Source organism: Aquarana catesbeiana, linkage group LG01, assembly GCF_042186555.1.
Source record: "Aquarana catesbeiana isolate 2022-GZ linkage group LG01, ASM4218655v1, whole genome shotgun sequence".
Taxonomy (NCBI): Eukaryota; Metazoa; Chordata; class Amphibia; order Anura; family Ranidae; genus Aquarana; species Aquarana catesbeiana.
The window spans coordinates 54,654,991-54,679,082 of NC_133324.1; the positions used below are offsets into that span (position 1 = coordinate 54,654,991).

At 45.4% G+C, this 24,092-nt stretch overlaps 1 protein-coding gene across 2 annotated transcripts in view; it reads left to right on the forward strand.

The window, feature by feature from the left end:
• Positions 1-24,092, forward strand: part of PIK3C3 (phosphatidylinositol 3-kinase catalytic subunit type 3) — a 311,657-nt gene that overhangs the window by 78,225 nt on the left and 209,340 nt on the right. For both annotated transcript variants that reach the window (XM_073618729.1, XM_073618740.1), the window contains 6 exons: positions 253-324; positions 4,056-4,160; positions 5,225-5,317; positions 8,262-8,447; positions 20,362-20,516; positions 21,432-21,522. In XM_073618729.1, coding sequence (XP_073474830.1) covers positions 253-324; positions 4,056-4,160; positions 5,225-5,317; positions 8,262-8,447; positions 20,362-20,516; positions 21,432-21,522 — 702 coding nt within the window. The remainder of the gene's footprint in view (positions 1-252; positions 325-4,055; positions 4,161-5,224; positions 5,318-8,261; positions 8,448-20,361; positions 20,517-21,431; positions 21,523-24,092) is intronic.

Consider the following 24,092-nt stretch of genomic DNA (forward strand, 5'->3'; position numbering starts at 1 on the left):
ACCAAAAAAATAGCCCAAGGTCAGCAGATGTATTTCCAAAATAGGAATTTGTGATAACTAAAGTATGTCATTAAAACAGAATGTGCAGATAATGCCCCCTCCCCCATGACAGCAAACGGTTTTGGAAGGAGGCCATCTCAGATGTAAACAGAATATAATGAGTCACATTTATCTATGTCTTATGTATGGTGTATTGATATATGGAGACATACTTGGAGTTCAGAATCTTCTTTAACCAACAATATCTTGCAGGATGGGGATGAGTCCAGTCAAATCAGCACCAGTGCGGAGATTGTGCGAGTTCCTGACCCTCAGATGTCTATGGTGAGTACCCGTTACCCCTTCAAGTCAACCTGAACTCCAGAAATGTGTATATCCACTTGCTGACCGTGCGCTGTAGTTGTACCGCTTCAGTGCAGGCCGGCTGTGCAGAATCCTGTGTAAATATACACACGATTCTACTTTTCCAGGTAGGGGGTCGCACGCCGGCTGTGCTGTGATTTAGTCACAGCACAAGCCAATCAGCGGGTGCCGGCCAATGGACGACCACCATCACCCGCTGATCAGTGAGAAGTAAGACAGGACAGGGCTCTCTGTCAATGTAAACAATACAGAGCTTTGTCCTGTCAACGGGGGATTTTTGTCTTCCTGAAATGCGGGGAATAAAATCCATCACATCTCTTCATAAAAGCACCACACACGGTACACACAAACACTGGTTAGGCACACATTTACTCCTTGGATCGCCCTGGATGTTAACCCCTTCCCAGCCATTAGTACAGTGACAGTGTATAGAATTAGCACTGATCACTGTATTCGTGTCACTGGTGATGTCAGTGGCAGTGTTTTTTTTTTTTTTTTTTTTTTTTTTACTTTTTTTTTTCAGTTATTTTATTTGTTCAAGGACCACGGTCAAAGACAGACATCTGGGCACACACAGTTTGTTATCTTACATCACATTGCATGTATACGTTACATACGAGAGCATTTTATTACATCCAAAGAACAGGATGACATTTTGCTCTCTGAGACGTCTCTCTTATTTTGTGTGATAGGCGCTTAAAGCAATATTTTGGTACTGGGTGCGTGCAAGGCAGCAATACTAGTGGTGCAGGTGTGTTACCCTTTAGTGGGTCCTAGACCATTTTCATATATTAGAAGAGATGGATCCCATTAATTCGGGTCCATAGATCCGAGAAAAAGAATAGAGAGAAGAATAGTTAGATAAAATGAAAGCGAAAGGAGAGAAGTCAGAGAGGAGGGATTGGGGGGGGGGTGGGTGAAGAGAGAGAGAAGAGAAGGGGGGTTAAGGGGGGGGGGGGGGTTATGGAGGATAACTTTGTGCGAACCTGCTAGGTGTGGGGGTAACCAGGTAAGCCAGCCTGGGATTTATTTACTTTTTATTGCCGTTTCAAACACAAATCCAAAAAGAACAAAAAAATATATTCAGGCATTTTAGCTCTTGTAGAAAGAAAAAGGGAAAAAAAAAAAAGGAACAATTCAAACAAACCGCAAATATATATTATTTAAATATTAATATCTCTGCTTATAGAGCAAGTTTTTTTTATTTTTACCAAAACAACAAAAGCAAAAACAAAAAGAAGGGGGAGGAATAGGGAAGGAGGGGAGGAGGAAAAAAAGAGGGATGATGTGGCAGTGAGTTCCCCCCCAGCGTCAGATTGTCATAGTCCCATTATAAGTCGCTGATCGCTGCCTTATAGTAGTAAACAAAATTCCAGTATATATGCCATAGTTTGTAGACGCTATAACTTTCATGCAAACCAATCAATTTACACGTATTGGGATTTTTTTTTTTTACATGTAGCAGAATACATTTTGGCCCAAATTGATGATAAAATAGATTTTGATTGCTGTATTAGTGTCACTGGCTCTCATAAAGTGTCAAAAGTTTCAGTTAGTGTCAGTTTGTCCACCATACTATCACAGTCCCTCTATAAGTCACTGATCACCGCCATTACTAGTATAAACAAAATAAATAATTAAAAACGTCAGTATATATACTATAGTTTGTAGACGCTATAACTTTTGTGCAAATCAATTCAATATACTCTTATTAAGAATTTTTTTTTTATACCAAAGACATGTAGCAGAATACATAGTGACCTACATTTATGAAGAAATCTGTTTGTTCTTTTCAGATTTTTTTTTTTTTTATAGCAGAAAGCAAAAAATAGTTATTTTTTTATTTATTTTTTTTAGTGTATTTATGATTATAGTGCAAACAAAACTACAGTGGTGATCAAATACCACCAAAAAGAAAGCTCTATTTTTGGGGGGGGGGACATCAATTTCATGAGACTACCGTGTTGCATGACCGCGCAATTGTCAGTTAAAGCGTAGTTCCACCCAAAAATGGAATTTCTGCTTTAAGGGAAGGTGACCCCCTGATGTGCCACATTTCCAGCTCCCACTTCCTCCCGGCGCACAGCGGCACCGGAAGGGAGATCACCTCTCCCCCCTCCCTCTCGGCAATCATCTGGAACACGTCACAGGTCCCAGATGATTGCCCGGCCAGTCACGGAGCGCTGCACAGCTTACGCAGTGTGTGCCCGGCTGTGAAGCCACATCCGGACTCCCACAGTAACAATGGCGGCACCGCAGAGAGGAGGAGGAACGTGTGGGGCTTCGTTCCCCCGCATTGCTGGACCCTGGGACAGGGAAGTGTCCGATTATTAAAAGTCAGCAGCTGCAGTATTTGTAGCTGGTGATTTTTTATTTATTTTTTTTAAGCGGAACTCCACTTTAAAGTTTTTCTAAACCCAGGGCTCTGCATTCACTATATCTGGTCTCCCACAGTACACAGAACATGGAAATGCAATTAATTTAGTAAATATAAACTGATAAATATCTTTTCTCATCAGCAGTATATAGCAGTCTTGTGACTTCTATCAGTGTCTGGTTAAAACTTGTAGGAGGAGTTTTCATTCTACTCTGACTGACTGTCCTATGAGGCTGCAGGACCCCTGACCCTCTGTCTGGACAGTGCTGATTGGCCCTGTGCTGATCACATGCACCCTCCCAAGAAAAAAAAAAAAACCTCTTTAGCAATACACACCGAACTGAGCATGTGCAGCTTGTCCCCTGGCCTCTGCACTGGAGATGGTTTAGGGACTGTGGAAGAAGGAAAGGATCAGAGAAGACAGGATCAAACTGTTTTTTATACACAATGCAGAGTATTAACCCCTTAGGTTCCACAGTGAGTATAACAGGCATGCTTTACTGCGTATACAGACTGATTTTACTGTTGTGGGTTTAGTAACACTTTAATGGATAGATCACCAGATAAAAATAGAAGAATAAAAAATGAATGCAGCCATCACACCATTGACAAGCTACAGTGTAATAAATGTTTGCTTCTGGGTTTAACACCATGGATCCAAACATGGATCTCTCTTCAGAGGGCACCACCAGTGTGAACAAGTCCTTGAAGGGGTTGTAAACCCTCGTGTTTTTTCACCCTAATGCATCCTATGTATTAAGGTGAAAAAACTTCTGTCACTGACCGGCCCCCCAGCCCCCCCATTTTACTCACCTGAGCCCGTTGGTTCCCTCGCCAGAGAGGCGCTCTACTTCTCTGCCCCTTGTCTTGGCTCTTGATTGGATAGATTGATAGCAGCGCAGCCATTGGCTCCCGCTGCTGTCAATCAAATCGAATGATGGGGGGGCGGGGCCTGCATTCTGTGTCTATGGACGCAAATGCTGGACTCGGGAGCGCGCCCACAAGGTAACCCCCCCCCCCCCCCCGGGATATCATTTCTACCAGGGGGTTTATCAATGCAGGGAGGAGTACAGCAGAGGTAAGTATAAAATGTTTATTTAAAAAAAAAAATTTAAACATGGCTTTACAACCCCTTTTTAAAGGGCTTTCAAACAAAGGGAAAAATTGGTGAGATGATTGTTGACGTTGCCTTGAAATGATATATAACATTTATTTCGTGTCGCCAGTTTAGAAGCACGTCATTCATTCTGGGGGTCCGCAGTATTGCTTTCTCACGGACCTTTTTTTTTTTTTTTTTTTTTTTTTTTTCTTTTAGGAGAACCTGGTGGAGAGTAAACATCACAAACTTGCCAGGAGCCTGAGAAGTGGCCCATCAGACCATGACCTGAAGCCCAACGCTGCCACCAGGGATCAGCTCAATGTAAGTGACTCCAATCTGTCACCTTTCCTTCCCTCTGAGGATCCTCTCTGTGTGTCTACAGCAAATATATTGATTTGACTTCCTTTTTCATTTCCACGGATATTTGCAGAGTACATACAAGACCCATCCGCCCCCTTTCCCCATATAGCTTACAGTATAATGTCCAAACTTTTTAAAGAGACCCTGTAGCCAAGCCATTCATTTTTGAAGAAAATCTTCTCCTACACCAAGCAGCCATAACAATATAAACACTGATAGGTAAAGTGAATAATATGGATTGTCTCATCATGGCATCTGAAAGTGGGTTTGTTATATCAGGCAGCAAGTCAACAAGCGAACATGTTTTCTCTGAAGTTGATGTGTTGAAAGCTTAAAAAAAATGGGCACGAGTAAGGATTTGCGCGTATTTGACCAGGGCCAAATTGTAACGGCTAAGCGACTGGGTCAGGGCAACTCCAAACCTGCAGCTGGTTCTGACAGGTATCCGCTCCCACTCTTGCTTCAGCGAAGTCACAGGGAAGTTCGGCCCCCCCTCCCCCGCCTTCTTCCCCGCAAGACGCGGTGCACTTTGCACATGCACTGTAGGGAGCCGGCTGTGGAGCCGCAAAGCCTTCACTGCTGGTTTTCCTTAAAAGAAATGGCGGCGGCAGCACCCGAGAGTCGGTTGAAAAATCGGTTGGGGTGAAGACAACGCGGGATCCCTGGACAGGTAAGTGTCCTTATATTAAAAGTCAGCCGCTACAGTATGTGTAGCTGCTGACTTTCATTTTTTTCCTGAAGGAGTCTGGAGCTATTTTTTTTAGGTTTTGGTCTCTTCTTCAGAGGTCGCCTGCTACAGGAACATCCACTTTGTTTAGAAAAAAAAAAAAGACATTTATTGACATATTATTGAACATGGAGCTGCATTGATTTGTGTGTTTTACATCTGCCTTAAATCCAGCATTAATCTGAGTGTGCAGAGCAAACAGCTTAGGAGCTCGGTGGAGACTTTCTTTAGTACTATAGAAGTCACTAAATGGTGATTGGAAAAGATTGTATATCTCTTACTTCATTTTATTTTACAGATCATTGTCAGTTATCCTCCAACCAAGCAGCTGACATCGGAGGAGCAGGACTTGGTGTGGAAGTTCAGATACTACCTCACAAACCAAGAAAAGGTGAGCTGAAATCTACAAACTGGAGTTCAAATGTACAAATAATTTAAAGGATAAATTCAATTTAAAAAAAAAATGCACATTCGTTTGCATGTAAAAAAATAAATGTGCAATATATATATGTATGTGTGTGTTGTGTGTGTGTGTGTGTGTGTGTGTGTATATGATCAGAAGAAATGGACAGCACCTGATTTATAGTGTCACAGCGAAGGGTCTGAATACTTTGACTGGCCATTAAGTAGGATTGTCCCGATATCACTTTTTTAGGACCGAGTACAAGTACCGATACTTTTTTTTCAAGTACTCGCCGATACCGATTACCGATACTTAATGTCACGTGACAGTGTTTTTTTTTTTTTTTTTTTTACAGTGTTTTCTTTTTTTGGGGGGCGGGGGGAGGGGGTGAACGGTGTATGTGTGTGTTTGTTTTTTTGTTTTTTTGTTTTTTTTTTTTTTTTACAATTTTTATTTTTTACAATAATATTTTTTTTATTCTTTATATTTTTTTTTTGTTTTTTTTTTAATCAGCCCTGTTGGGGGGCTTTGGTGAGATTTTTTACAATAATATTTTTTTTATTCTTTATATTTTTTTTTTGTTTTTTGTTTTTTTTTTAATCAGCCCCTTTGGGGGTCTTAACAGACCTCTGATATCTCCCCCTTGAGACAGAGAAAGAGACAGAGGATAGAGATTCCCCCAGTCCCTTTCTCTGCAGCCTCAGCTGCACTGAGAATGAATGGAGAGAAGACAGCGGCTCCTCTCCATTCATAAACTGACACATCGTAATCACAGGAGATTACAATGTTTCAGTTATGTGAATGGAGAGAGTCAGCTGACTCTCTCCATTCACACAGCGGAGAGAGACAGCAGGACGGAGGGGGACAGAGAAGGAGAGAGGAACGGAGGGGGACAGAGAAGGAGAGAGGAACGGAGGGGGACAGCGGAGAGACACAGCAGAACGGAGGGGGACAGCGGAGAGACACAGCAGAACGGAGGGGACAGCGGAGAGGCAAAGAGAAGGAGAGAGGAACGGAGGGACAGCGGAGGGGGACAGAGGAACGGAGGGGGCATGGAGGAGGATACAGTGACAGTCAGCTGTGAGCGATCACCGCTGTATGTCACTAAAGCTGCTGAAAGCCGCTGGGGGAGAAGCTTGTAACTCCCCCACGAGCCGATCACCGCTGACTGTACAGGTATCGGGGGAAGCTTCGGGAGCATTTGCCCGAGTACAAGTACTCGGGCAAATGCTCGGTATCGGTGCCGATACCGATACTAGTATCGGTATCGGGACAACCCTACCATTAACTGTACAATTTTCTTATTCAATTTCCTTTAGATTTACCTTCAACTATGTAGTACAAGGGCCTGCCTGATTACATAGCATACACATTGAAAGGGCTTAGGTGTGACCTCATGTTATACGGTTTTGGTAAATCTAAAGGAAAGTTGAACAAGAAAATTGTATAGTGTATGGCCAGCCTTAGGACCATATTTCAGTTTTTCTTTTTTAATAAATCTGCAAAAATGTCAACAATTCTGTGTTTTTGTTTCATAATGGGGTGCTGTGTGTACATTAATGAGGAAAAAAAATAAACTTAAATGATTTTAGCAAATGGCTGCAATATAACAAAGAGTGAAAAATTTAAGGGGGTCTGAATACTTTCCGTCCCCACTGTAATTGACCTTTTTTGACTTCTCCTCATCAACATAATACTTTTAACTCTGGGCTAAACTTTTATTTTTGCTGTGCTCGCACTGCACGGGGTAACAGCTCATTTTTGTCGAGGGGTTTTCAGAGTGGAGATATACTCCACTAATCCGAGCTCAAGAACGGTCCCTGTCACTCCCCACTCCAAGCACGCTAGTGGTCTTGTGAATGGACTGTTCCTGACATCATCACGCCCATGGACTGGCTCTGGATGTGAGGACTGCAGGAACAGTCCACCACTGAACGTACGGGAGTTGCGGTTTTCCAGGGGATCTAAGGATTGGGTAAGTATAGCCTTTTTGGTGCGCCCCTAGACAGGACGAGCAGTAAACCCATGCAGTGTGGGCACAGCCCAACTTCATGGGAGAATTTTTTTTTTTTTTTTTTTTTCTTGGCAGATCATGGCTGCTGGGAGGGGCCAGCAGGGTGCTGTATAACTTCTAAAAACATAACCGCCCCCTGTCACAGTGCTCCTCACAACAGCCCTCAGCCCAGATGCAAGCAGTTGGCTGTCTCTTGGGAAGAGTAATGGAAATGTCAAAGGGCTTTGATAGGGATGTCATCCTGGAGAAGTGGGCATTTCCATGCAGAAAGCCAATTACTTGCCTTGGAACTATGGGGAGTGTCTGCATTTGCTGCTGCTGGTGCTATTATAAATACGGCAGCCCCAGCATCTCTCCAGACGTGTCTATGCCTGGCTTTTCATTGTCGGACGCTGCGGCTGCTATGCTTGCATGGCATCCCTCCATATGTGCATGTGCCTAGCTTGTCCCTGTCACCCAGGTGTGGCTTCACTGCTTGCTCAGGGTCCCTCCAGACATGCCCAGGTCGCAAGCTAAACTTTCTTGGGCTGCATGTGGGCCGCAGGCCGTGGGTTGGACACCCCTGGTCTAGGGTGATGCTGACATCATCCAGCCAGGAAATAAGGCTGACTCTGTCTGTCTTTCTTCAGCATCTGATGCACACTGTGAGGAGCTCAGTGTGCAGTGAAATCAGGGAAAGCCATTTCAGTCCAGGAGAGGAGCCTAGAAACAGGTGACAGACTGGAGCGAAGTCTAGAGTTCAGCTTTACCTTCAAGAAAAATGAGCAGATCCGGGTACAAGTGGGGACACAAGTCTACTGCTATGATTACAATGCAATGCCACATTGTGCTGCCCTATGAAATCATTTGCTTTCTTGTATATTCCAGCAGATGTTTAGATACAGGTATGATTTATTTATTGATCGATTTATTTTTTAGGCTTTGACAAAATTCCTGAAGTGTGTCAATTGGGATCTCCCGCAAGAGGCCAAACAAGCCCTGGAACTTCTGGGGAAGTGGAAGCCAATGGATGTGGAGGACTCTCTGGAGCTCCTGTCATCTCACTTCACCAACCCCACCGTGCGACGTTACGCCGTTGCTCGCCTTCAGCAGGCGGATGATGAGGTGAGTTGGCCGTTTTGCAGTAAATCTCTATAAACAGAATGTCTAGTAGTGTCCTTTTATTATGTTCAGGGCTAACTTGATAAAATATTTGCTTTTTTTTTTTTTTGGCCAGGTAAATATGAAATATTGTTTGACTATTTTGTATGAATTTATATCTAGCTAGCAGATGGATATTTAGGCTTCCTTTTAGGTTTTTCAGCTTCCTCCTCTTAAAGAACAGCCCCTTGTTTACAGAGCTTAATAGCTCAAGCAGAATTTTACACTCAAGTAAAGTTAGAGGAGTAACTCCTCCACCTGTATATGGCGCTCTCTGAGGTTTCAATCAGAGATTCTGAAAGAAAGCAGCTGCTGTTGGGCTGTCTCTAGAATGCTTTGAGAATCCTTTGTCATGAATTTAACCACTTCCCTCCCGTAGGCCGCATACTGTCTATATGGCCTTGGGTTGAAGTGGCTATACCGGGATCATGGCTGCAGCTACTAGAGTCATGATGCTGGTACCATTCTTTAGATCTGGCGATGTAAAAGTGATCCTAGCAGCTATACAGCCACTCATTCACTTTTACAGGCAGTACATTTTTAAAGAGGACCTGTCACAGCCCATTCTATCACAAAGGGATGTTGTTCATCCCTTGTGCTAGCAATAAAGTTGATTAAAAAAAAAAATTAAAGGTACAGTGATTTTTTTTTTTTTTTTTTTTTAAATAAGAAAAATATATAAATATACAGTTGATATAAAACTTTTTAAGCGGGAGTCCACCTAAAAAAAAAAAAAAAAAATATTAAAAGCCAGCAGCTACAAATACTGCAGCTGCTGACTTAATAAATAATTAAATTAATTAATAAATGGACACTTACCTGTCCCAGGGTCCAGCGATGTCGGCAGCCGCCGCCGATCACTCGCTCGACTCTCGGCAGCCGTCGCCGCCACCCTGGGTGAGGGAATCAGGAAGTGAAGCGTTGTGGCTCCACTTCCCGGTTCCCTACTGCGTATGCGCGAGTCGCACTGCGCGTCGTAACTGGTCCCCGCTATCTCCTGGGACCTGTGTGTTTCCCAGGAGACAGCGCAGAGGAACGGGAAGAGGCATAGACAGGTATCTGCACCCCCCTCCCCCCTGAAAGGTGCCAAATGTGACACCGGAGGGGGGGAGGGTTCCGAAAAGCAGAAGTTCCATTTTTGTGTGGAACTCCGCTTTAATGTCAGGTTTCTGTGATATAAAAAAAAATGAGACAAAGATAAATAATTTCAGAACTTTTTCCACCTTTTTAATGGGACCTATAAACTGTACAACTTAGTTGAAAAACAAACTGAAATCTTTTATATGGGGGTAAAAAATTAAAAAAATAAAATAATGTGGTTGCATAAGTGTGCACACCCTCTTATAACTGGGGATGTAGCTGTGTTCAGAATTAAGCAATCACATTCAAACTCATGTTAAATAGGAGTCAGTACACACCTACCATCAGTTAAAGTACCCCTGATTAACCTCAAATAAAGTTCAACTGTTCTAGTAGGTCTTTCCTGACATTTTCTTAGTCGCATCCTACAGCAAAAGCCATGGTCCGCAGAGAGCTTCCAAAGCACCAGAGGGATCTCATTATTAAAAGGTATCAGTCAGGAGAAGGGTACAAAAGAATTTCCAAGGTGTTAGATATACCATGGAACACAGCGGGTCATCACCAAGTGGAGAAAATATGGCACAACAGTGACATTACCAAGAACTGGACGTCCCTCCAAAATTGATGAAAAGACGAGAAGAAATCTAGTGAGGGAGTCTGCCAAGAGACCTTTCTGAGGATTCAGTGCTTACTACAAAACTGAAGTACTTCCTGTATGGGAGGGGTTATATAGGGCATCACTTCCTGTCTAAAGACCTTTGGTCTACCAGTGTCCATTCACCTGGAGATGAAGTATAACCCAGCAGGTAATGAATATTAGCCTAACTCTGTGTCCCATGATGTACTCAAAGAAAAGGATTTTACAGGTAAGTATGACGAAAAAAATTTGTCATACACTGCAGATCTCAGTGAGGAAAGCTGATTGGATGGAAAGGGACACACCCCCCTCCACACAGAAACAGGGCTGAGACTGTCAATCAGCTGGAGATCCCTCCCCCTCGTTTGTCACCGTTGGAGGGGCGTGCACATTTTTAAAGCATGACGTGTTTGGTATCTTTTTACTCTGCGTAAGTTTGTATTTTACCAAACTATTTTGCATTATATTGTCTTTTTGTGCATTACCATTCAAAAAGGTGTACTTTTTACACAAAAAATCAGTTTAAAAAAACGCGTGTGACATTAAAAATTGCAACACCCACCAATTTATTCTCTAGGGCTTCTGCTGTTAAAAAAAAAAAAAAAATTGTTTGGAGGTTCGAAGAAATTTTCTAGCAAAAAATTCTGATTGTTAAATGTAAATAAAAATTGTCCGAAAGGGCCTGGGGGTTAAGTGGATACTATGCCAAATGTGGTTTGGGGGGGGGGGCGCGGCATAAAGCCTTTGGATTACGTGGGCGGGGGGTGTTTGTTCTTTCAAGAGAACCTGTCACTATGCACTGAAGTCTTTTATGGCTTTGGTACTTTCCCATTTACAGGAAAGAATTCCGCTTTAGCTCGGTTGCAATGGTTGCTGTATTTCATCATTGTTATTTCTTGCCTCGCATACATAGGATTACCTGTCCTGTACGTTCCAGCCTTTGATTAGCAGCGGATGGCGAAGGGTTAAGACGGAAGCTATTAGTCGATTGTTGTAAGATCTCAGTCTCCGCGCTCGTCAGACGCTGACCCCCCTTCTCATAATGTGATAGAAATCCCATTACTTGTTTGAAGAATCCCATCGATTCTCTGCACCCGGGTCAGGCCTCTCATTTCTGAAAGCCAGCGAGTGGCCAGGAGGAATTAATTTATTTGCCAAGTTTTGCTTCAACCTTTGAGCAGAAAAAAAAAATGCCGGGGAAAAAGGCGAGATTTTCTCAGGAGCGGTGCAGAGGCCATCTTGTTTTGTCAAACTCGGGAGAGATGAGTGGATAAAGTACAATGTGATGAGATTGGAAAGGGGCACACGTGTCATCCTTGTATAGAAAGAAGAGGGAGCGAGGGGATTCAGACGTGCCGCTCGCTGCTTTCAAATTCTCCCACAAAAGGGGAACCTGCAGTCTTTTGTTAAACGGTTTTGTGTAGATAAACAGAGACCGTGATTGGATATCAACTGCGCTGGGGAGCCGGTGAGTTAAACTGCAAGTCCAGCCAAAAATTTCAATACACAGAACACATCGAGGAGGATTTTTTTTTTACAAAATAATACATCGCCCTTGTGACCAATCTGCCCCAGCTCTGCTGATCCCCCGCTCAGTAGTAACCCCCAACTCTGCTGATCCTGTGGTTTGCTGATCCTCCAGCTTATTAGGACCCTCATTCAGCAGATCTCCTGCTCAGTAGTACCCCCCAGCTCTGCCAATACCCCATACATTAGTAGCCCCCAGCTTTGCTGATCCCCCGCTCAGTAGTAACCCCTAGCTCTGCTGATCCCCCACTCAGTGGTAACCCCCAACTCTGCTGATTCTCTGGTTTGCTGATCCTTCAGCTTATCAGTACCGTTGTTCAGCAGATCCCCTGCTCAGTAGTACCCCCCAGCTAGCTATGCTGATGCCCCACTCAGCAGTAACCCCCAGCTCTGCCTATCCCCCACTCACTAGAAACCCACAGCTCTGCTGATGCCCCACTCAGCAGTAAACTCCCAGCTCTGTTGATCTCCCACTCAGTATTAACCTCCAGCTCTGCCATTCCCCAATTCAGTGGTAACCCCCAGCTCTGCTGATCCCCCACTCAGTAGTAACCTCTAACTCTGATAACCCTCTGGTTTGCTGATTCTCCAGCTTATTAGTACCCTTATTCAGCAGATCCCCTGCTCAGTAGTATCCCCAGCTATGCTGATGTCCCATTCAGCAGTAGCCCCCAGCTCTGTTGATCCCCTGCTCAGTAGTAACACCCAGCTCTGCTGAACCCTCGCTTAGTAGTAACCCCCAGCTCAGCTGATCCCCCGCTCAGTAATAATGCCCAGCTCTGCTGATCCCTTGCTCAGTAGTAACACCCAGCTCTGCTGAACCCTCGCTTAGTAGTAACCCCCAGCTCAGCTGATCCCCCGCTCAGTAATAATGCCCAACTCTGCTGATCCCTTGCTCAGTAGTAAACCCCAGCTCTGCCGATCCCCCACTCTTTAGTAACCCCCAGCTCTGCTGATGCACTGCTCAGTAGTAACCACCAGCTCTGCTGATCCCCCACTCAGTAGAAGCCCCCAACTCTGATGCTCTGGTTTGCTGATTCTTCAGCTTGCTAGTACCCTAGTTCAGCAGATCCCCTGCTCAGTAGAACTCTCAGCTATGCTGATGCGCCCCACTCAACAGTTACTACCAGATCTGTTGATCCCCTGCTCAGTAGTAACCCCTAGGTCTGCCAATCCCCCATTCATTAGTAACCCCCAGCCCTGCTGATCCCCCGCTCAGTAGTAACCCTTAACACTTCTGATCCTCCAGCTTATTGGTCCCCTTGTTCAGCAGATCCCCTGCTCAGTAGTACCCCCAGCGATGCTGATGCCCCATATAGCAGTAGCCCCCAGCTCTGTTGATCCCCTGCTCAGTAATAACCCCCTGCTCAGTAGTAACCCCCAGCTCTGCTGATCCCCACTGTTTAGTAACCCCCAGCTGTGCTGATGCCCCGCTCAGTAGAAACCCCCAGCTGTGCTGATGCCCCGCTCAGTAGAAACCCCCAGCTGTGCTGATGCCCCGCTCAGTAGAAACCCCCAGCTGTGCTGATGCCCCGCTCAGTAGAAACCCCCAGCTGTGCTGATGCCCCGCTCAGTAGAAACCCCCAGCTGTGCTGATGCCCCGCTCAGTAGAAACCCCCAGCTGTGCCAATTTCCGCCCCCCCCCCCCCCCCCCAGAAACCCCCAGCTGTGCCGATTCCCCCCCCCCCCCAGAAACCCCCAGCTGTGCCGATTCCCCCCCCCCCCCCCAGAAACCCCCAGCTGTGCTGATGCCCCGCTCAGTAGAAACCCCCAGCTGTGCCGATTCCCCCCCCCCCCCCCAGAAACCCCCAGCTGTGCCGATGCCCCGCTCAGTAGAAACCCCCAGCTGTGCCGATGCCCCGCTCAGTAGAAACCCCCAGCTGTGCCGATGCCCCGCTCAGTAGAAACCCCCAGCTGTGCCGATGCCCCGCTCAGTAGAAACCCCCAGCTGTGCCGATGCCCCGCTCAGTAGAAACCCCCAGCTGTGCCGATGCCCCGCTCAGTAGAAACCCCCAGCTGTGCCAATTTCCGCCCCCCCCCCAGAAACCCCCCCCCAGAAACCCCCAGCTGTGCCGATTCCCCCCCCCCCCAGAAACCCCCAGCTGTGCCGATTCCCCCCCCCCCCCCCAGAAACCCCCAGCTGTGCTGATGCCCCGCTCAGTAGAAACCCCCAGCTGTGCCGATTCCCCCCCCCCCCCCCCCCCCCCCCAGAAACCCCCAGCTGTGCCGATGCCCCGCTCAGTAGAAACCCCCAGCTGTGCCGATGCCCCGCTCAGTAGAAACCCCCAGCTGTGCCGATGCCCCGCTCAGTAGAAACCCCCAGCTGTGCCGATGCCCCGCTCAGTAGAAACCCCCAGCTGTGCCGATGCCCCGCTCAGTAGAAACCCCCAGCTGTGCCGATGCCCCGCTCAGTAGAAACCCCCAGCTGTGCCGATGCCCCGCTCAGTAGAAACCCCCAGCTGTGCCGATGCCCCGCTCAGTAGAAACCCCCAGCTGTGCCGATGCCCCGCTCAGTAGAAACCCCCAGCTGTGCCGATGCCCCGCTCAGTAGAAACCCCCAGCTGTGCCGATGCCCCGCTCAGTAGAAACCCCCAGCTGTGCCGATGCCCCGCTCAGTAGAAACCCCCAGCTGTGCCGATGCCCCGCTCAGTAGAAACCCCCAGCTGTGCCGATGCCCCGCTCAGTAGAAACCCCCAGCTGTGCCGATGCCCCGCTCAGTAGAAACCCCCAGCTGTGCCGATGCCCCGCTCAGTAGAAACCCCCAGCTGTGCCGATGCCCCGCTCAGTAGAAACCCCCAGCTGTGCCGATGCCCCGCTCAGTAGAAACCCCCAGCTGTGCCGATGCCCCGCCCCGCTCAGTAGAAACCCCCAGCTGTGCCGATGCCCCGCCCCGCCCAGTAGAAACCCCCAGCTGTGCCGATGCCCCGCCCCGCTCAGTAGAAACCCCCAGCTGTGCCGATTTCCCCCCCCCCCCCCAGAAACCCCCAGCTGTGCCGATTTCCCCCCCCCCCACTCTGCAGTAACCCCCAGCTGTGCCGATCCCCCCCCCCCCCCCCCCCCCACTCTGCAGTAACCCCCAGCTCTGCTGATCCTCCAGCTTATTAGTGCCCTCATTTATCAGATTCCCTGCTCAGTAGTACCCCCAGCTATGCTGATGTCCCACTTATCAGTAAACCCTAGCTCTGCTGCCCCCCCGATTCAGTAGTAACCCCCAGCTCTGCTGATTCCCCACTCATTAGTAACCTCCAACTCTGCTGATCCTTTGCTGATCCTCCTCTCTCATAAACATAACAATGCTGTATATACCAATACAGAGCACCAGCATAAAGTGCATAATGGTCCCAAGTCTCTTTGACAGATATTCCTGAAAGGGAATACTGCAAGGTAGCTAGCTAATGATAGCTAGGGCATGTCTACAAACCACAGTTCAGTTTAGTACCATATAGCCTTTGTCTGCACTCAAACCGTGTGTGTGTGTGTGTGTGTGTGTGTGTGTGTGTGTGTGTGTGTGTGTGTGTGTGTGTGTGTATATATATATATATATATATATATATATATATATATATATATATATATATATATATATATATATAGAAGGTATATCTGAGCAAGGATTTAGGGGAGACGGTGTGCACCACAGGGGTAAAAATAAAGTGATACCCTGAAACAGATGGGGGTACGTAATCGATAACTGGTCTGTGGGTGATTAAAGTCACAGGGGCCCCTGGGTTGTTACGTGTTGAGCACACATTTATAGACAGAGGGCAGGATCGCTATAAGATCTTCATTGGTAGATAGCAAAGGCAGTTCCCCCGTCCCCCCGGCCCATAGTGACAGGTTCTCTTTACACAGCAGTGGCTGTCTTCCAGGGCGCTTTCAGGCAATAGAACATCTCGGCAGCTTCAAGGAGAAGTCTCATTTTTAATTTAAAGGTTGGCCTTTAGGTCTCATTGTAATGCATATAACCTACTACAAAGGCAGAGAGACCATAAAAGAAAAGTTTTACGCACTTTGTTGCGATGGAAGACGTTTTGCTCTTGTCCTGTTCGGCTCTTCTGTATGCACGGCATGTGATCTGTATATATTGATTTATACTGTGCATTCACCAGAATAGATCTGGCTCTATTAGTTGCTCCTTTTTTATGGATTTCCTCTGCATATATTGAAGACGTCTCCTCCCGTTCCTCAAGGTCGGTTCAGTGCTTGATGGCACCACACATGTCACAATGTCATATGCTGTCTTGTAGTCCGGTGTGACAGATCTGCTAAGAGATTAGTCATGAAGGATTGTGAACAGTTTATAACTTTTAAAGACGTATGCTTCAACATTTATCCATCAGCTTGCACTAAAGTATAGAAGAGCATGTACAGGAGAAAATGTCCTGAGGCTGGAAAGAGAGTCTAAAAGGTTTACTGTTATTATACAAAAGGATGCACATGTTCCTTTTTCTTCCTGGCAAGCTGGTGTGGGCTTTGAACGTTCTTATCTAAAGAAATTACAGGGATACGTTCTTTGATATAGCACTGAATGTATCTGCAGACATCTTTAACCTACAGCAGAAAGGTTTTTGAACTGGAAGATGAAAAAGTATCTAAACCCAAAGCCACAAATGTAATATACTACAGCTTACTAGTCCTTAATGTGGTGGCACCATCAACTGTCTTCTTTGAAGCTTCTTTTGCTTTATTTTCATCTGGTCATCCTGCAAATAACACACTTCCTGTCTCTGGGTGGCTACTCACTCCTCGACTGATCTTTGGAGGGTCAATCACATAAGTGTTCACAGCCTTTGTGCATCCTATTTCCACTGATCAACCTTGAGATGTTTCTACAACTTGATTGGAGCCCACCTGTGGTAAATTCAGTTCGTTGAACATGATTTGGAAAAGCACACACCTGTCTATATAAGGTCCCACAGTTAACTGTACGTGTCAGAGCACAAACCAAGCTATGAAGTCCAAGGAATTGTCTGTAGACCTCAGAGACAGGATTGTCTTGAGGCACAGATCTGGGAGGAGGATACAGAAAAATATCTGCAGCATTGAAGGTCCAAATAAGCACAGTGGCCTCCATCATTCAGCCGCCTGGCCATACTCAATGATCGGGGGAGAAGGGCCTTAGTCAGGGAGGTTACCAAGAACCTGATGGTCACTCTGACAGAACTACAGTGTTTCTCTGTGGAGAGAAGAGAAACTTCCAGAAGAAGAACCATCTCTGCAGCACTCCACCACTCAGGCCTGTGTGGTAGAGTGGCCAGACGGAAGCCACGCCTCAGTAAAATGCACATGACAGCAAGCCTGGAGTTTGCCAAAAGGCAACTGAAGGACTCTTAGACCATGAGGAACACATTTCTCTGGTCTGATGAAACAAAGATGGAACTCTTTGGCCAGAATGGAAAGCGGCATGTCTTGAGGAAACCAGGCACTGCTCATCACCTGGCCAATACCATCCCTTCAGTGAAGCATGGCGGTTGCAGCATCAAACTGTGGGGAGGTTTTTCAGCGGCAGAAACTGGGAGACGACCTTGATAAAAACCTGCTCCAGAGCGCTTTTGTCCTCAGACTGGGTGAAGATTCATCTTCCAACAGAACAACGATCCAAAGCACACAGCCAAGATAACAAAGGTGTGGCTACAGGACAACTCTGAATGTCCTTGAGGAGCCCAGCCAGAGCCCAGACTTGAACATCTCTGGAGAGATCTGAAAATGGCTGTGCACTGATGCACCCCATCCAACCTGATGGAGCTTGAGAGGTCCTGCAAAGAAGAATGGGAGAAACTGCCCAAAAATAGGTGTGCCAAGCTTGTAGCATCATACTCAAAAAGACTGGAGGCTGTAATTGGCGCCAAAGGTGCTTCAACAAAGTATTGAGCAAAGGCCGTGAATACTTATGTACATGGGATTTTTTTCATGTTTTATTTTTAATAAATTTGCAGATTTCAAACAAACTTCTTTCATGTTGTCACTATGGGGGATTGTTTGTAGAATTTTGAGGAAAATAATGCATTGAATCCTTTTTGGAATAAGGCCGTAACATAACAAAATGTGGAAAAAGTGAAGCGTTGTAAATACCTTCCGGATGCACTGTAAATTACATTTTTGCTCTTGGTTTTGGTTATCCTTTAAAGCGGAATTAAATCCATTTGATATTCTAGATCTATGCCTGATGTACCACGAACTTGTATGAAAAGTCTCCTGTTCTGTTCTCTCTGTATTGCTTCCTTTATGTGAAATCTTGGTGTTCCTGCCAGTCCCTCTGCTTTCCTATTAAAAACTGACCACACTAAGCAGGAGAACACAGCGTGGTCAGTTCTCTAGCTATGCTGGGAACTCAACCCGCTTTTCTCCAATGATCAGACTTGTCTTGACACACCCCTCCATGCACAGTAAAAAGTATTGGGATGCCTGCCTTTACGCGCACATGAACTTAAACCACTTGCTGACCAGCCGCTGTCATTTATACTGCGGCAGGTCGGCACATTCCCAGGAATCACCGTAGTTGTACGTCGGCTCCTTTAGGAGCCATAGCAGGCGTGCGCCCGCTGCATGGCAGGGGACACGATGCCTGTTGCCGGTGGCCTCGCTATCCGATGTCCACGTGCATTCGCGTGCACGAGAGCCAGAACGGGGATGTGTGTGTGTGTGTGTGTGTGTGTGTGTGTGTGTGTGTGTGTGTGTGTGTAAACACTCACATCCCCATTCTGTCAGGAGAGGAGAGACAGATCGTCTGTTACTAAGTAGGAACAGCAATCTAGCTCCTCCTCTAGTAAGTCATATCCCCTCACAGTTTGAAACACCTAGCAGGGAACACATTTAACCCCTTGATCGCCCCCTTAGTGTTAACTCCTTCCCTACCAGTGGTAAAAAAAAAAATTTTCTTTTTTTTAAATTGTCGCTCTTTTTTTGTTTATAGCGCAAAAAATAAAAACCGCAGAGGTGATCAAATACCACCAAAAAGCTCTATTTGTGGGGAAAAAAAGGACATACATATTGTTCGGGTACAACGTCGCAGAAATGCGCAGTTGTCAGTTAAAGCGACACAGTGCCGTATCGCAAAAAATGGCCTGGTCATTAAGGGGGAAATTCTTCCGGTCTGTAAGAGGTTAATGACATCCCAGTCTTAGTCCGTAGGGTTCAATATTGAGTTGGCCCACTCTTTGCCGCTATAACAGCTTCAACTCTTCTGGGAAGGCTGTCCACAAGGTTTAGGAGTGTGTCTATGGGAATTTGGTGAGTGGGGACCTGAAGGGGAGCATGGAAGTCACTTGATTTTTGATGTTTTTGATAAAATTTTCTCTACTGGATTTTGCTTTTAGATTTTTTTCCTTAACACTATAATTAATTCACTATCACTTTATTATTATTCTATATGAATTTGCACAAGTATGTGTCTCTAGGAATGAGTATTGCTTGTATTAGATGAATTGATGAGATCGACATCACTTTTTTGCACGAATATTTTAGAAGTAGGTGTTGGATATAAGGTTTCCAATAGCACAAAGAATAGAATTATTTTATTTTATTTTTTTATTTATTTCAGGTACTTATATAGTGCCGTCAATATACTAGCACATTACCTAATATAGGTCACAGGTTAAACATGCCCCTTTTTTCTCAGGTAAAAGTGACCTAGTGGATGATCACCTCTTTAGGTGACGGGAATAGGCACCAGTTACTCATTTGCATACTCACCTGGGAAGAGTGACTCACTGTGTAGAGTCGCCCTTCAGGTGACTGGACGCTCTATAGTAAAAAAGTATACTTGGAGGAGTGAGTTATTGGAGAGGATCACTCTTCAGGTGATAGGCAGCGCCATTCACCCCACACACATACATCTGTCTATGGGAATGTTTGACCATTCTTCCGGAAGTGAATTTGTGAGGTCAGGCACTGATGTTGGACGAGAAGGTCTGGCTCACAGTCTCTGCTCTAATTCATCCCAAAGGTGCTCTATCGTGTTTAAGGTCAGGACACTGTGCAGGCCAGTCAACTTCCTCCACCCCAAACTTGCTCCTCCATGCCTTTATGGACCTTGCTTTGTGCACTGGTGTGCAGTCATGTTGGAACAGAAGGGGCCATCCCCAAACTGTTCCCACAAAGTTGTCCAAAATGTCTTGGTATGCTGACACCTTAAGAGTTCCCTTCACTGGAACTAAGGGGCCAAGCCCAGCCCCTGGAAAACAACCCCACACCATAACCCCCCCTCCACCAAATGATTTAGACCAGTGCACAAAGCAAGGTCCATAAAGACATGGATGAGAGAGTTTGGGGTGGAGGAACTTGACTGGTCTGCACAGAGTCCTGACCTCAACCCGATAGAACACCTTTGGGATGAAATAGAGCGGAGACTGCGAGCCAGGCCGCACTATAATCCCCTCTCCACCAAATGATTTAGACCAGTCCTAAACCTTGAAGCTGGTATAGCTGCAAATGTTAGGCTAACGCAATATTGAACCCTACTGACTAAGACTGGGATGGCATTAAAGTTCATGTACGTGTAAAGGCAGGCGTCCCAATACTTTTGGTAATGTATTTTAAAGGTGCACTTATTACATAACCTGTGTACTGTATCCCCTGAAATGCAAATGTAAGCATTACATTTTTTTATTGAAATATATTTTTATTTATTTCCAGGACTTGCTGATGTATTTGTTACAATTAGTACAAGCTCTGAAATATGAAAACTTTGAGGACATAAAGAACGGATTAGAGCCGACAAAAAGGGACAGCCAAGGTCCTATGTTGGATAGCATGATGACGTCGGGAATAAACCCTTCTGATGTGGAAAGGTGGGTCAATCTTTATTTTAAAGCGTTAGTAAACCCGCAGATTTATTTATTTTTTTAAACCTGTAAGGCAAAAGGCATAACGAGCTAGTATGCACCACATACTAGCTCATTATGAAATACCTTAGAACGAGGCGTCGGCAGGCGATATTGGTTCACGCCGAGGGAGCGGACCTCGGCGTGTCTTCCGGGTATCGCGGCTCCGGCGCTGTGAGTGGCCGGAGCCGCGATGTCGTCACTCCAGTGCATGCGTGCGGGAGACTTCTTTCGGGCAAGGTCCGGAGTCTGCCGGACCTTTCAGCCGGGAAACTCCGAGCGCATGCGCCGCTGAAGTCAGCGGCTGCATGCAAGGGGAATATCTCCTAAACCGTACAGGGAGGAGACCTCCCCCTCCACACAACACACAGGAACAGAGCTGAGGCTGTCAATCAGCTGCAGTTCCCTTCCCGTCGCCATTATTCTCTTGGTGTCAGGAAAACTTGTCAGAAGTGACTTCTGCTAATAGCAGAAGAATGAGGCAGCAGACAGAAATGATTATTGATATACAGGATTTATATGGTGCCAACAGTTTGTGCAGTGATGAACAATGTTAAAATGACACGTAGTGCTTTGGATTGAGACAAGTACACACTATAGAGGGATATGCTTTGTTCATATTTCATGTCTGAGGCTTACAACCACTTTAATTTTTTTTTTTTTTTTTTTTCATTTTAGTTTTTTTCTAGTTTATATGCATCTGATAAGGGAGAGGTCACTGCCTTTTAAAACTCAGGTTGATTCACCAATAGAATAGAGACTGTTCACTTTGCACCCACCCACTGTACACTCCTATTTGTGTTCCAGAGTTTACTGTTTTTAAAAGTGTTTTCTGCCATTGTTCAGTGTTACTTCATTGGTGAGTTTGGCTTCTTTTTGCAGTTCTCAAATCATATCGAGCCCCATACCACCTTCATCATCCCCGGCATCCTCTTCTAAGGGCAAGGATGGGCTGGAAGCTGAAAATCTCGAAGTAAGTTTCTGGATTTAAAAATAAAAAGTAGTAAAGGTAGATATGGAGATGCAATGCATATATGGGACACCATGGGACCTGCTAAAGGATTTGTATTTCTATTCATTCAGTCCTGAGATTTACACAGCTCTGCCGCACAGTACATCCAAATGGATGACACCACTTACTCAATTACAGTTAGTGGAATGCAGTGGTGTCATCTCTCCGCCCTTAGTCTGCTGATTTGATATTGAAAGAACAGCAGATAGATGAGGTCATCCCTCTGTTCATTTTGCTCACTTTGCTCTCTCTTCCTATTGGCTTTTTCATGTCAGCATATTTGTATGCAGCACATTGATTGTTAATATATTGCAGATATGTACAGGGTATGTGTTTCTTTTTTTTTTGAGGAGGAGGATGGGGGGTTGTCCTGACATTCACCCTAAAAAAAAAAAACTGTGTGCTCTGAGGCAAGATGCCAATTTGCTATGTGTGTGTATGTATATATGTATGTGTGTGTATGTATGTGTGTGTATGTATGTATGTATGTATATGTATATATGTGTGTATATATGTATATGTATATATATATGTATATGTATATGTATATATATATATATATATATATATATATATATATTATACAGTCATGCTCATAAGTTTACATACCCTGGCAGAATTTATTTATTTTTTGGCCATTTTTCAGAGAATATGAATAATAATACACAAACTTTTCTTTCATTCATTATTAGTGTTTGGCTGAAGCCATTTATAATCAATCAACTGTGTTTACTATTTTTAAATCATAATGACAACAGAAACTACCCAAATGACCCTGATCAAAAGTTTACTCACCGCAGTTCTTAACACCATGTATTTCCCCCCTTAACATCAATGACAGCTTGAAGGCTTTTGTGGATGAGGCTCTTTATCTTCTCGGATGGTAAAGCTGCCCATTCCTCTTGGCAAAAAGCCTCCAGTTCCTGTAAATTTTTGGGCATGAACTGCACTTTTGAGATCTCCCCAGAAGTGAGACGGAGATGGCCACTCCAGAATCTTCACTTTATTCTGCTGTAGCCAATGACAGGTCGACTTGGCCTTGTGTTTTGGATCATTGTCATGTTGGAATGTCCAAGTACGTCCCATGCGCAGCTTCCTGGCTGATGAATGCAAATGTTCCTCCAGTATTATTTTTATAACCTACTGCATTCATTCAAATTTTCTGTGCCCTTGTACCTCACACATCCCCAAAACTTCAGCGATCCACCTCCGTGTTTCACAGTAGGAATGGTGTACCTTTCATCATAGGCCTTTTTAACTCCTCTCCAAATGAAGCGTTTATGGTTGTGGCCAAAAAGCTCAATTTTGGTCTCATCACTCCAAATGACTTTGTGCCAGAAGGTTTGAAGCTTGTCTCTGTGCTGTTTGGCGTATTGTAAGCGGGATACTTTGTGGCATTTGCGTAGTATTGGCTTTCTTCTAGCGACTCAACCATGCAGACCATCTTTCTTCAGGTGCCTCCTTATTGTGCATCTTGAAACAGCCCTGTATTTCACCTGAAGTTATTTGTGGGTTTTCTTTATCGTACAGCATGGGACACAGAGCACCATAGTAATTACTATGTGGGTATATAGGCACCTGCAGGTGATGGACACTGGTATACCCAGTACAAAAAGTTCACTCCCTATATAACCCCTCCTCCTTCCAGGAGTACCTCAGTTTTTTCGCCAGTGTCTAAGGTGTTGGTCACGAGTGAAGATGTGCTCTGAAGAGCTCCACTGGAGGGATCCTTGCTGGATTTAAACAGCCTCCATAGACCGGATCCATCCAAAGTGCCACTGAGGCCAACGTGGATGGCACCCGGGCCTCATATACGAAGCACGAGGTGTTGCCTGTAACGCCTCTCTTTGCAGGGCTGGACCCTGGGACCCAGAGCTTTGGTCATGCTACATTACCTAAAGTTTTTTCTGGCGGGGTGCTATTACAGGTCCAAAGGTGTGGAACCCCGATAAAAAGGGACCTGGTCCTTGAAGGTTTGCTAACGCAGCCCACCGTGATTGGTGAAGTTTGGATCTGTCTGTTACAGCAGTATCCTGCAGCGAGGATAAGGGAAAAAGCCTAGGAACTGTAAAAAGTCCACCTATGTTTTTTTTCTTCCATAAGTAAAATGTCATGCCTAAAGTCTCCACTAGGAGTAAAATGCACACACACCTTAGTACGTTGCTTCTCAGCCAGCTCAGAGTCCCAGCTACAGCACGTGTGTGGTCTCAGCAAGCCAGGGGGGATTCCTCATTCAGAACAAAGTTTAATAAAAAAAAAAACAGCATGTTTATTTTTCCCCTGGGGGAAGGGAGGTACAACAGTAGTTTGTAATAATAATAGTCTAACCTGCGCAGTAGACAATGCACAAATGCTTAAAGATCCAACAGATAAAAGGTTGGAATTCCTGTTAAAATCCTTTTTTTCCTTGGCAGGGGCCATTACTGAGCCTGCAGTCGCTGCAGTAGGCATCTGTCAGCCCCTAAAGGACCAGTTTAGACAGGCCCTCAAGTAGGTCCCTGCACAACAGTCCCGCGGTGCCATAAAAGACT